Source organism: Pseudorasbora parva, chromosome 9 (genome assembly GCF_024679245.1).
Source record: "Pseudorasbora parva isolate DD20220531a chromosome 9, ASM2467924v1, whole genome shotgun sequence".
Classification (NCBI taxonomy): Eukaryota; Metazoa; Chordata; class Actinopteri; order Cypriniformes; family Gobionidae; genus Pseudorasbora; species Pseudorasbora parva.
This window is the reverse complement of record NC_090180.1, coordinates 40,044,973-40,057,613: the sequence shown is the minus strand read 5'-3', so window position 1 is coordinate 40,057,613 and position 12,641 is coordinate 40,044,973. Positions and strand designations below refer to the sequence as shown.

Here is a 12,641-nt window from a genome sequence, read left to right as displayed (position 1 = left end):
TTATAATTACACTGTTGAATCCATCTCAGTGTTTTGTGCATTACTATCTACAGAACCAGACCAAAAAGAAATTATATTTGCCAAGAAGTGTGAACTTACTGAATGTAATTAAAATTTAAATGGGGTCAGGTACTGCAGAAATAAGGACAAAACATTGTTCAACTGCATTATCTTGCATGTACAAACACACATATACCGTGACCCAAATAAATAAAATAACTTTAATATAAATGATTGTATATAATATAATATTATAAAATACATTATTAGTAATAATTAACATGTATAGTAATTATTATAATATACACTGAAAAACATAACATTACATACCCCTGGTGCTTAACAACTATATAAAGTAGAAGTGGGTAAAAAAGAAGAAAAAACATGATTTTGTGTTATCAAATCCTTACTTTGTTACACACCTGGGCCAAAATGGCTGCCTTCTGTCCTGCGGTGACCCGAATAGCCTGCTGAGTACTGGAAGCAGGACTAGATGCCACATGACTACTAGAACTCTGTTTCCCAGAGCCCCCTGGCTGGCCAACCAAAAACGTGCCCTATAAAGATCAATAGTGACTTACAATAGTGATCAATAGTGTCAACATAACACAAACTAACAGGGAAAGGCTTTTGGGAACATTGTTTTAGACAACACATTAAACACATTTATAGATTATGCAAGAGTTAACGCGTAAACAAAGTAGGAATACACGCATGTTCAAACTATATTTGTTGAAACTGAACTAAGCTGTATGTCAGGATCCATTCTACAGAGTTAGTGTGTCAAAACCAACAGCAAAGACTATTACCTGCGGAGTCTGCTTAAGGATATAAGAAGTGTAGGATAAATTGGAAGGCAAGCTGCCAGACCCTGAGGAACCACTGGAGGAATGCGACACTCCAGAACCAGAGCTCTGAGACTGTTGGCCTACAGACAGAGAAAAAAAATTAGATGGATTGAAAGACCAGTTGTAAACAGGTCTCAATGTGTCTCTCTTGTCTACTTGTGAAACAAATGGCCGAACACACATCTTAATACCAGGTGTAAACAAATCTAGAGAGACAATGATAGTTCTCAAATCCTATGATGCATTTAGTGTGTTAGTGTATGTCTGACCTGCGTTATGTGAGGCTCTCAAAATGGCTCCCTGTGGGATCAGTAGCAGTTTGCCTTTGCCCGATGGGTTCTTGCTGTTGGTGGTCAGGTAGAGTTTTGTGCCAGGAGGCAGATTGGCCAGGTTTGCCAAGTTATTTGCTGGTAGCTGGAGGGTGGCCATGACTAAAAAATTTAAATAAACACAAAATCACAAAACAAACAAAGAAAAAAGAGAAACATATTATAGTAATTTACATATAATCACATACAATGATGCTGAAAATGTAGCTTTGCATTACAGGAATAAAATAACATTTTAAATATATAAAAAATATTATTTCACAATATTACTGTTTTTCTGTATTTTTGATCAAATAAATGTAAATTTCTATTTTTTTGTCCATAATGAAAGAAAAAAGTCATGCAAGTTTGGAGAGACACATAAGAGACAATAATATTATTATTATTTTTTTTTGCTGAACTGTCCCATTAAGGATTAAAATAGTAAAACTAATTTTGGTGCAACCTACTATCATTATAAGTGGACTCAAAAACATAAAAAGTGTACAGCATGAGCCTATACTGAATATATAGCAACACAAGTTCAAGTATTTTATATACCACTAAAACAAGCTTTCTATATGCATCCTCATATGGGTGTATTTTAAAATGAATTAAGCTAAATCCTGTTTCCCCTGGCAGGAAACAGGATTTAGGCAGCGGGGAGATACAAGTGTCTGACTGAGTAATAGCGAATCCTAATGGTTTAGTCAGCACTGCAGTACAGCCACACAAACACTTAGATTAGCCCTGTGAAATTCCCCTCTCAGCACAACATCTGCTGATCAGTCTGACAAACACTTCTCCAAACACGCAAACAAATGCTTTCACACACAGACACACACAGACACACACAACTATTCTGTACATCTTTATTAGTATCCCAGGCGAGAATTAACTTTGCGCATATACACAATTAACCTTCTAAAAATTACTAAATTACAAACTATTTTTGTTTTACAATTCAGACACGCATTCACCCATGCATCATTTATTGAGATTAAAACTTTGTGCAGTGTTCCGTTTTCAGAGAGGACAGAAAAACCCCTGGTTAGATCATTAATTAATTTTGACTTGTTTAGAAGAAAGACACAGCATAGCAGAGATCGGTTGAACTGTATGGGTTAGTTTATGGCACAATAAGGGTCATGAAAAAAAAAGTGTGCAAACTCTGACCTCCACTTTTACCACTTCCTCCAGACCCACTTGCTGCCTTGGTACCAGCATGCACCTGCTGTCCCACAATGCCGCCTGCTCCGCTGCCTCCTCCACTTACGATTGCCTTAGCGACGCCCTGTGCTACCACTTGCTTTTGGCCTACCACCTTGGACACAGAGGGGCTGGACTTAGCAACCAAGATCTGTCCGCTGCTCATTGAGACCTGTTTGACAGCAGAGCCCAGTGGAATCCCCAACACCTACACAAACACACACACAGTTACTCTGCATCTGCAAAAACTTGTTAAATGCAACACTGAGCTATCAATTACCAGTCGACTCACTATGCACTTTTAAAAAGTATCCAAGTTTGGGGTCTGTAAGATTTTTAAATATTTATGAAAGAAGTCTCATGCTCACCAAGACTGCATGTATCTGACCAAAGATACAGATAAACAGTAACATTGTGAAATATTACTAAAGACCATCATTTATTTGAAATAAAAATATGTTGTAACATTAAGGATCTGGACACGAGGAATAGGCCAGATTCGGGAAATGTATCTTTAACAAATTCTATTGTCTATGATAAAAATCATATAGCTTGACTTTAAACCTTGTGAAGTAATAATACAAAATATGGAATAAAGACCAAAGATATAAACACACTATTGTTGAGACAGAGAATTAAGATGTATTTTTTGTGCAAAGAGGCATATTGTAGATGGGCAGTCTCTAAACAGGATGTACGAGTGACTTTGACTCTTCCAAGTTCTAAAAAAGGCTGCAGTAAAAAGACGAGTAGGACGTCCACAGAGACGCAATGACCTGAGATATGTTTAGACAGCATGACCACATCGCACTCCAGTTTCAAAAACCCTTGTGGACAGGACGACCAGCATTGAACAAGGGATGGAACTATAGAAATACTACACATCAATTTTGGACATCATACGTGTCGTGAATCGAAACAATCTTTGAGCTTTGATGCTTAAATGTTTACAGCCATAAAATGCAGCCAAAAAAACTGAAAGATATTAGTTACATAATGGTAAAAACAAAACTAAAAAACTAAAATTTATATATAAAAACCTTGCTGGGTGTGGCCCCTCCTCCGGCCCCCGCCCCACTCTGTTTCTGTGGTGACATGGCTATCATGTGACCGCCCTTCACAGTCACATACTGCTGTTGCTGCTGGGATGTTGCTGTGGAGACAACCTGTTGCTGTGGTGACGGCTGGGTGGGCACCTCTCCAGGTTCTTGCTTGATTATAACCTGAAGACGAACAGACAGTCAGACAGAGAAATTGTATTACTCTGTGCTTGTCATATTACAGCGAGATGTGCACTGAAAAACCATCAGTTTGATTCACGGTTCAATTTGAACCAAGATATTTTCAGAGATATTGGATGTGAGATCAAATCCTAAGTTAATATAGTGAATCACACATTCCCTTAGGAAAGATAAATGCACAGTTCTCTGAGGGAGCGACTGAACTCAGTGAACTTGAGTGAGAGTCAGCTCTCCTGCTAGTAGCACACAGCAAAACGAACACTTAAAGCAAAGTCATCACACAAAACACACATCATCAGTGTCAATATCGAATTTATAACCAAATGCTACTCCTTCAGGTAACTAAAAGTGGAAAAAAGTTTGACATCTACTATATTCTTTATAATTATTACAATGTTTTTAACACTTTAGAGTATAGACGAACAGTAAAGTCCTAAGACTATGAAATAACACAAATTTAAGAATGGATGATGAACTATATAGTGATTTTAAAAAAAAATCTAATTCAAACTGATGATGCAAAATAATAATAATTTTATTTTAAAGTATATTAAAAAGTTAAAAAGTTATTTTAAATTGTAATATTTCACAAAACATTAGTGTTTTAATATTTTTTGAATGCTCAAATAAATGGCGAGCATGAGATTTTGAAAAACCTCTTAAAAAAAAAATTCTTCACAACCCCAGACATAAGCACAAATTATTTTAGACTTTTCTAAAGAAACATCTGTGGCCCATTCCCTCCCACTGCATATCTATAACACATAGGAGTGTGAGTGTGTGAGTGTGTGTGTGCTCTGGGAATACTCCAGTCCTCTGCACAGCTTGCGCAAAAGCAGCAGCATCACGCCACAGATAGATGTCCCATTTTAAACCCACACACACACACAGCTGCTGCAGACCGCTTACTGCACCGCCTGGCAGCACCTATTAATAACTACTGGTGTTAATTTAGCCTGCAGTGTCCAGAAAACATTGAAACAGCCTCAGAGAATAACCTAGATAGAGAGAGAGTGAAAGATCATCACCTAATTTCAGTGTGTTTCTCATCAGTTCAGCAGAAGGACAGACAACTTATTACAGCTTTAAGTGTCGGTATGATTCAGTCAAACAGTATCTTTTCACTTTGTAAACAGCAGAGCCCATATTAATATAGCTCTAAAGCACAATGAAAGACAAATGAATTCCTATTTAGTAGTGTCGTCCTCTTACAAAGCTCCATTACAGCTCTCTCTGAACACAAATGGGTACTGATTCATCATGCCAATCTGCCTGAAGGGGAACTGATTGTGCAACATTGTTTTCAACTGCCTACATCTGTATTTTTCAATTATAGGTGATTTCAATCACAATACCCACATCATTTCTACTGATATTTTATTCTCATTCACCCACTCTTCACTTCAGTTGCCCTGTAGAAGCAAGAGAGAGATGCTCACCACTATGCATTGTAATAAATCAAGCCACTGCCAGATAATGAAATAAAAGACAGCAAAAGGGAAGCAAAATACACTCAGAGTAGGTAAATTCTTTTTCAAGTCCTAACCACATGACTGGACTTCAGCTGCAAGACCCCAAGCTACAATCTAAGCAGGGTTGCATTAAATATATTGTATGCTACGAGAGAAACAGAACACACACACTTTCAGCCTCACCTTGACGCCAGAGGACAGGAAGCTGCTGGTGTGAACTTTAGGAGCTGGTGATCGAGCACCATGGGCTGTGCTGCTCTGCTTGGCTGATGGACTGCCTGGGATGAACATATGAAAACAGCAGATATAAAAAATAGATATGACACTTAATATGACAAATAGCCAATGCCTAATAGAAGCATGTATTAAAGTCACGATTTAAGAGAAGTATTGGGAGTAGCGAGTAGCAGGTACATTGGCAGTTCATTGATTACTGATCGGATGAAGGCAGAAGCTTAAAATCAACAAGACACTATTGTGACATACATATCCAAGCGAAACTTTGAAATAAAAATGATTTATGGCAGGACTTGATTTTGTCCATTAGGAATTGATTGAATGGTTGTGGTTTGCTATTGCTATGATGTCATGTGAGTGACAGGTTGCCCTGCCCTCACACCAGTAAGAGAGATGGGAAGTTATTTTGATTAAAGATTACGAGGGCATGGAATAAAAAAAGAAAAAGATATGGATAAATAGTTTCTAATAAATGCGGCAATATTCCATAAAAACAAGAATTGTCATTTAATAATTGGTTTTAATTGTGACTTTAAATGGAGCTTAAAGGGATATCCATACCAAAAATTTAAATTATCCCATAATTAACTCACCCTCAATTCATCCTATTTTACATTACATTCGTATATTACATTCTTAATTCAGACAAATACAATCGAGTGATATAAAGATATGTCCTGGCTAATCCAAGATTTATAATGGCAGTGAATGGCAGCCAAAAGTGCATCCATCCATTATAAAGGCACTCCAGTCAGCTCCAGGGGGTTAATAAATGCCTTCTGAAGCGAATCGATGGGTTTTTAAAAAGAAAAATATCCATATTTAACATGTTATAAAGTAACCTGCAGAGTGCGGACCGCATTCCGTATTTAACTTACAAAGAAAGTATAACGCATCTCACAGCTCAAATAAACCCAATAAACATTCAATTGGGAGGGTGTAGGGTTTATGCCGTAAAAACAATTGGAAGATAAAGTTATGAAATTTTCTTTTAAAAAGCAGCCAAAAGCAGACAAAAGCAGACAAAAAAAATTAAACATTAATGGATGAATCATTCACAATAAGATCAATGACATGCATTCAAGGAAATTACATTTTCATTCAATTTTGACGTAAAAGCCTATTCAAACCAAACATTTTTTTAGCACAAAATCGGAATCAGAGCAGCAATGCATCTCTAAAATCTCTATGGATACCTTCCACAAGCTCAAATTACTGCCTAGCCCTACATCAAAGCGCATCAAAGTGATTTTTTTTATGTGTGAATATATCATGAGCGTCACAGCGCTTTTTGCTCTTGTTTAAGCTTAAGACTTTTTCTCAGAGGATGACAAAAACGTTGGCACACACAGGTTTGCATCTTTGTGTACAATGGCATTATGAGTTACTCTGCAGCTCAGCGTGTTTAACCTAAATGTGTTAAGGCTGCAGCTCCACTCCTGTGCTCAATTTCTCCAGTATATCTGAGTGAACTGAAAAAACAAAGCAGTTTATTTACTCCAAATCTCATAATGCACCATCCCCCAGGATGGTTGGCATACTGCAGCTTCTCCAGATTCACAGCCTGATTTTCACAAGCTCTGTTCTCCAGTAACACAGAGCTATTACAGCTCAAGACATGCATGCAGTAATTTTGTGAAGCTGCTGACACTGACAATTGAAGTAAAAATTATTTCCATTCATTTAGGAAAAGTAATAAAAATGACAACAGTTGTCACACTTGTTTTTACAAGGTCATTTTCATTTTTAAACAAGTTTCCTTAGAGACCTTAATGAATCAGGAAAGTAACCAGGGATGGAAATTAACTTTTTTTTACCACCGGTCACTGTGGCTGGTGGATTTCAAAATCACCAGCCACTTTTTTTTTGTTTTTAATCGACAATGTGTAACTGCAAAATGTACAAGCTCTACAATACTTAAGCAGTTTATTTAATCTCAAGTCTCAATGAAATACTGACATTTTCTCTTTCACACAAACCACGAACTGATATACATTTCATTAAATTAGTAGGGCTCTGTGTGCTCTTTTTTTTTTTTTACCTGGATGTGGCATTTGTATGATTTGTGGTCTTTTATGGCTTCCAGTTTTAGGTTTTTAGTCCCAACAATGAAACTATTAGTTTTGGCATCTTCGTGTTGTGTTGACAACATACCGAGCAGAACATTGTCATTAGGGATGCACCGAAATCGAAAAAGAGGAAACCAAGTCCGAAAACAAAAACACCGAAATAAATGATTACAATTATTAGTACCATTGCATTTATGGCTAATGCTATGACTGTAACTTGACTAAAAATCAAGGCATTGCATAAATTAATATTAAAGTTTCAAATAATAAATCAATTACAAATTATGCAAATATTTATTTAGCACATTGCAACAATCCAGATTATAAAATAAAATTCAAACTAAAATATTTAACTTGACCTCACTCATGTGTACATTAAATAATAATGTACAGGCCTACTGGCCTGTAGAAAGGTACAGAAATTGAATAAAGTAATCAAATGTAAAATAACTGCATATTTAACTGTTTAAATTAAAGATTAATCCTTATTAAACTTGCAAAAACTATTCGATCAAAAGCAGTGAGTGATGTCTATCTTTTGTTTGACATTAAAAAGAACAGTAAAGGCTACTGCCCCTTTAAAACCTAATGCACGGATATGCATCGTCTTTTTCAACCGTATAAAGTTCACTTAAGGCATATACATACTATGTCTGCTAGGATACTTATCAAGATGGACATGTTGACATTCTTGTGTGAGTTTGTCCATTTAAGTGCAAGACTTGACAGAGAACTCAATATTTGCACGCTGTGAGACGAGTGCGCGCTCTCAGATGATGCACAGAGACAGCACACGCAAGTTCTCATTCGCATCTTCTGACTGTACACTCGGGTGATGACGGTGAAAATGACTGCTCATATTCGGACATACGGCAGCACTCGCATGCATTGAACAAAGTTTACTAAGAGGTGAAACAGTATGCTATTTTTATTTACCCGCCACTGTGGCCGGTAGGTGAAGCGAGATTACCCGCCATAACGCAAAATCACCCGCATTTGGCTGGTGCTAATTTCCACCCCTGACAGTAACACTGCCTTAAGCCTAGTTCACACTGCCCGATTTTTGCCCCGATTTTGAGTCGCCGACAGGTTTTGCGAAATCGCCGACAAATGCCCGAGATCACAGGCAAATCGGTGCTCGTGCACGCGAGTGACAATCACGCAGTGTGAATAATCAAAGACGCGATCAGAGAGAATCGCCGACGAGTCGCCGACGCCAGTGAGATATTTGGCATGCTAAATATCTGGACCTGTCAGCGATTCAAACTCCTGCTGTGTGAACAGCGTTCTGACTGAAAATTACATCGGCGATGACCGAGAGCCAATGAAAGACTGAGATACAGGGCAGCAGGACGTTCAGGGAGGAGTTATAGAGCAGAATATCAGTATTTTAATAGATATATTTACAATTCTATCAAACAGAAACAAAGCCCAAACATTTGCACATCCAGCCACAGAAGCAGCGCATTACAAAATTGTTTATTTACCTCAAACTGTCTTTGCAGAAAACAATCCTGGCTCCCTCTGTCTCTCCAACAATTTCTTCCGCCATAATCTTTTTTCTTTTTCTCTACAAATCAGCGCACAGACAGTTTGAAGCAAACGTTGTGCAGTTTATCATTTTAAATAACAATTCAAAGTGTCGCGAGAGAACTCCGGTCTGACGCACGTGTGATCTCGCGTTGTTTACTAGGCACATCGCACGTGTGTTTGGGAAACGTAGTTTGCACCGGAGAGAGAGAGAGTTGTCGGCGATTCTTCCTCTTGTTCAGTCATGCAGTGTGAACTCCTCTGTCGTCAAACCATCGTGCAGTGTGAACACAGCAGTGACTGAATGATACCCCAGATAGTCATGCAGTGTGAATAGAGCAGTGACCCGACGAGTTTGAAAATCGTGCAGTCTGAACTAGGCTTTACTCATCTTCGTGTAATAGACACATTTTCCCTGTAGGGAATCTTCTTGGCAATTCCTTAATAATTCATAAAACCATGTAGCAGAATATTTTAGATGTTGATGTTAGTTCTAACTCAAAGCAGCTGTTTCTTAAGGCGGGTGTACACACTGCAAGTTCAGAAGCTCGGGAGGGGAGGTGCACGTAAGGTACTCGGCTTGGCACGTAATTCCTCTAAAAAAGATGCTCAGAATTCATTAACGCTGCATTTTCATGCCATTGTTTGAATTTGGCAGAGGCTATATCAGAACACAGCAGTCATAAGAGATTGAATGTGTTTTGAAACCTAGTGAGCGGCATACAAAAAAGCATTATAGACAATCAAAGACGTGCTCAAATGTAATAACCAAGTGCCCGCTCTACCTAGACAGCATTTTAGTGCATCAAAGGCTTATTTTCAGTTCAAGCCAGTTCTTCAAACCTATAGAGAAATTTGCCATGACAGCAACATTCAAAATCAGCATTTTTGGGCATAACAGAATTGTGTGAATGCAAGTTGAGTGATATTTCTATGTTTGTTCTTGATATGTCCATCTCTAATGGTCACTATAATTATGTTTCCATCCATCTATTTGTATGTGCAGTTTGGGATATTGCATTAAAAAAAAACTGGATGGAAATGGTAAGATGTGCCATAAATTCTTAAAATGTGCATAAAAAACTTGAATTAAGAAAACTACGATGGAAACACATTCCTTAATGCGCATCAAAAATGTAATGTGACTTTGTGATGGGACAACATAACTGGACCAACCAGTGGTTCAACATTAATTTTATGAAGTGACAAGAATACTGTTTGTGTGCAAAAACAAGCACTTTCGCTCTTGTCTGTGCCAGTCTCCTACGCAGTTTACATTGTAAAATCAATGCGTCGTCACACACGTCCTGGTGCTCACGTGAACAGCATTGGCTGCCGTAGAACTCAAAATCACTGCACTATTTTAACAAAATAAACTGTGTAGGAGACTGGCACAGGCTATAACGACATTGTTAAATAAAGTCTTTATTTTTGCGCAAAGAGTATTCTCGTCACTTCATAAAATTAAAGTTGAACCACTGGAGTCAAATGGACTATTTTAACAATAACTTTCTGAACCTTTAAAGTGTTCATTAAATTGCTGTCTATGGAGAGATTAGAAAGCTCTTGGATTTCATCAAAAATGTCTTAATTTGTGTTCTGAAGATGAATGAAGGTCGTATGAGTTTGGAATGACATGAGGGTAAGTAATTAATGACAGAATTTCGTTTTTGGGTGAACCAACCCTTTATATTTGCAACATTGGATGAAAACACAGCTTACTTTGCTTTATAACCACAGCACAGAGCTCTGACCACCCACACACACACTCATCTTCCCTGAGAGCATGTAGGTGTGTTTGTGTGGAGGTTTGTTTGAGTGTGTGTGTTTGTGTGGAAGTTTGTTTGAGTGTGTGTTTTGTGTGTTTGTGTGTCTGTGTGTGTTTTTAAGATGTTGAGTCAGAATGCAGTTATAGGTGATACAGCATTTGTGAGAAGCCATGGAGGTGGAATTTGTTATCCGCCACACACAAATGCATATACATACACACAATAATGTTACATCAACTGCATACTCCACACTCCTGAACTCTAAGTGATATGGTCGCTATGGCAACTTGGTCTTATGATGGCCTGCAAACCCACAGCATGAGTCATGGAAAAGAGTCAAGCAAAGAAAGTGTGTGAGACAGAGTGCAAGAACTATAAAGAAAAAGAACTGGGGAACTTGTACTTTGTGATTTGTCTTCATTATTCACTCCCGACACTCACACAGTGTCCTCCCCATGAGCGATGCAACACATCTCTAGTCAAAATTATTTAATTGTTCTAAAGCTAAAACCAGAGAATTGCAGCAAAGCAGCAAAAATAACAGCCAGTCAGAACTTCTTTGTTGTTGACCATAAGTAAACAAAACAGAAACCCAGTGACCAACATCTTTTTTGACAGAAACTCAGATAAACATAGAAGAGATGTGATTTATTGTGCAGTAAAAGCGACTGTTGGGATGTGGGAGAGTATGTACCTGAAGCTGCAGATGCCGATGCAGCCATATTAATGACTTGTCCTGGTTTGTCCACAATAATATAGGGGTTGTTTATGACTGAGGGGCTGGACTTCATGTGAACTGGTGTGGATGACGATGTCCGGGGTAGAGGCGAGTGACTAGGGGTGGAGATAGGAGAGCCTGAAATACAAAATATTTGGTTCTGTAATTAGTGTGCAATACAGTGTGATCCTCTTAAATTTCTCACTGCAAATCCATAATGCATTACAAAACAGTTTCACATCTTAACAAGCCAACTGAATTTGCCATCTAGAATATCCTCAAAATGGCAAAACTGATTGGCTGGCTTTACACAATTTCAGAGTATACAGCTTTCAATGGGAAACAATCATGCTGGTAAGTTCCCAGGATGCTACAAGTCAAATATCTGCCAAGATTTGTCAAAGTTTATGGGTTTCATGGAATATATTTGTCTGTTTATTCATTAATTTTACCATTTTGAATAAGTGGAAGAATGTCTGCTTCACATTCATTTTAAATGTTTAATTTGACTTCCACTAGGGAGCAAAACACAACAATTGTATGCAGATGCCGGAGATAGTGGAAAGGTGGCATAAGTGGGTGGTTCTTGGCAAGAGTAAGATGCAATGTGGACCACACATTATAAAGAGTAGGTCTGGCAAAGCAAGACAAGGACATAGACTGAGCTCCTCTTAGATCTGCTGTCATACACTGACAGCAAATCTATAATGCAGTACAGAGGAGTTTCACAACTTTCTCCCTTTCTCTAAAAAAAAATCTAAACCTCTAGCAGAAAAAAGCCAGAGCAACATGAAAGAGACTTTATATAGAAGATCTTACTGCTTGCATTTCAACTCTACTCTTCTCCACCTTCTTTGTGCGCCTGTGAGACTCACCAGACACAATCTTGCAGCTCATCGTGATCGGCTGGAATGATTTCCCTGGTGATTCGGCGGGACTGGGCATTTGGCCTTGTGGAATGATCTTACAGCTGGCCGTGATTGGCTGAAAGGCAGAGTTTCCGTGGCAGCCAAGGGTGATTTTCTCAGACCTATTTGACTGTGAAGTTCGTTCAGAACATGAAGAACGCATCGACTCACTCTTGACAGTGACACCTGTAAATGAGGAGGAAAACGAGAAAATAGAGTGACTAAGATTCTAATCAACAGATTTAATCAAGAAGTCATTTACACAAAAATAACTTCAAGAAGAATCATTAGGTCGTCAAACAAAATGCATTTTCACACAAGCAGCTTGGGCA

General features: G+C 38.1%; 1 protein-coding gene across 3 annotated transcripts in view; it reads right to left on the bottom strand.

The window, feature by feature from the left end:
* yeats2 (YEATS domain containing 2) overlaps positions 1 to 12,641 on the bottom strand; it is a 41,988-nt gene that overhangs the window by 15,919 nt on the left and 13,428 nt on the right. For 2 of the 3 annotated variants that reach the window (XM_067452632.1, XM_067452633.1), the window contains exons 11-18: positions 12,277 to 12,495; positions 11,378 to 11,539; positions 5,262 to 5,356; positions 3,406 to 3,588; positions 2,333 to 2,573; positions 1,118 to 1,279; positions 810 to 928; positions 411 to 557 (exon numbers count right to left, since the gene is read on the bottom strand). In XM_067452632.1, the coding sequence (XP_067308733.1) occupies positions 411 to 557; positions 810 to 928; positions 1,118 to 1,279; positions 2,333 to 2,573; positions 3,406 to 3,588; positions 5,262 to 5,356; positions 11,378 to 11,539; positions 12,277 to 12,495 (1,328 nt within the window). The remainder of the gene's footprint in view (positions 1 to 410; positions 558 to 809; positions 929 to 1,117; positions 1,280 to 2,332; positions 2,574 to 3,405; positions 3,589 to 5,261; positions 5,357 to 11,377; positions 11,540 to 12,276; positions 12,496 to 12,641) is intronic. The other variant, XM_067452634.1, reaches the window with a different exon arrangement.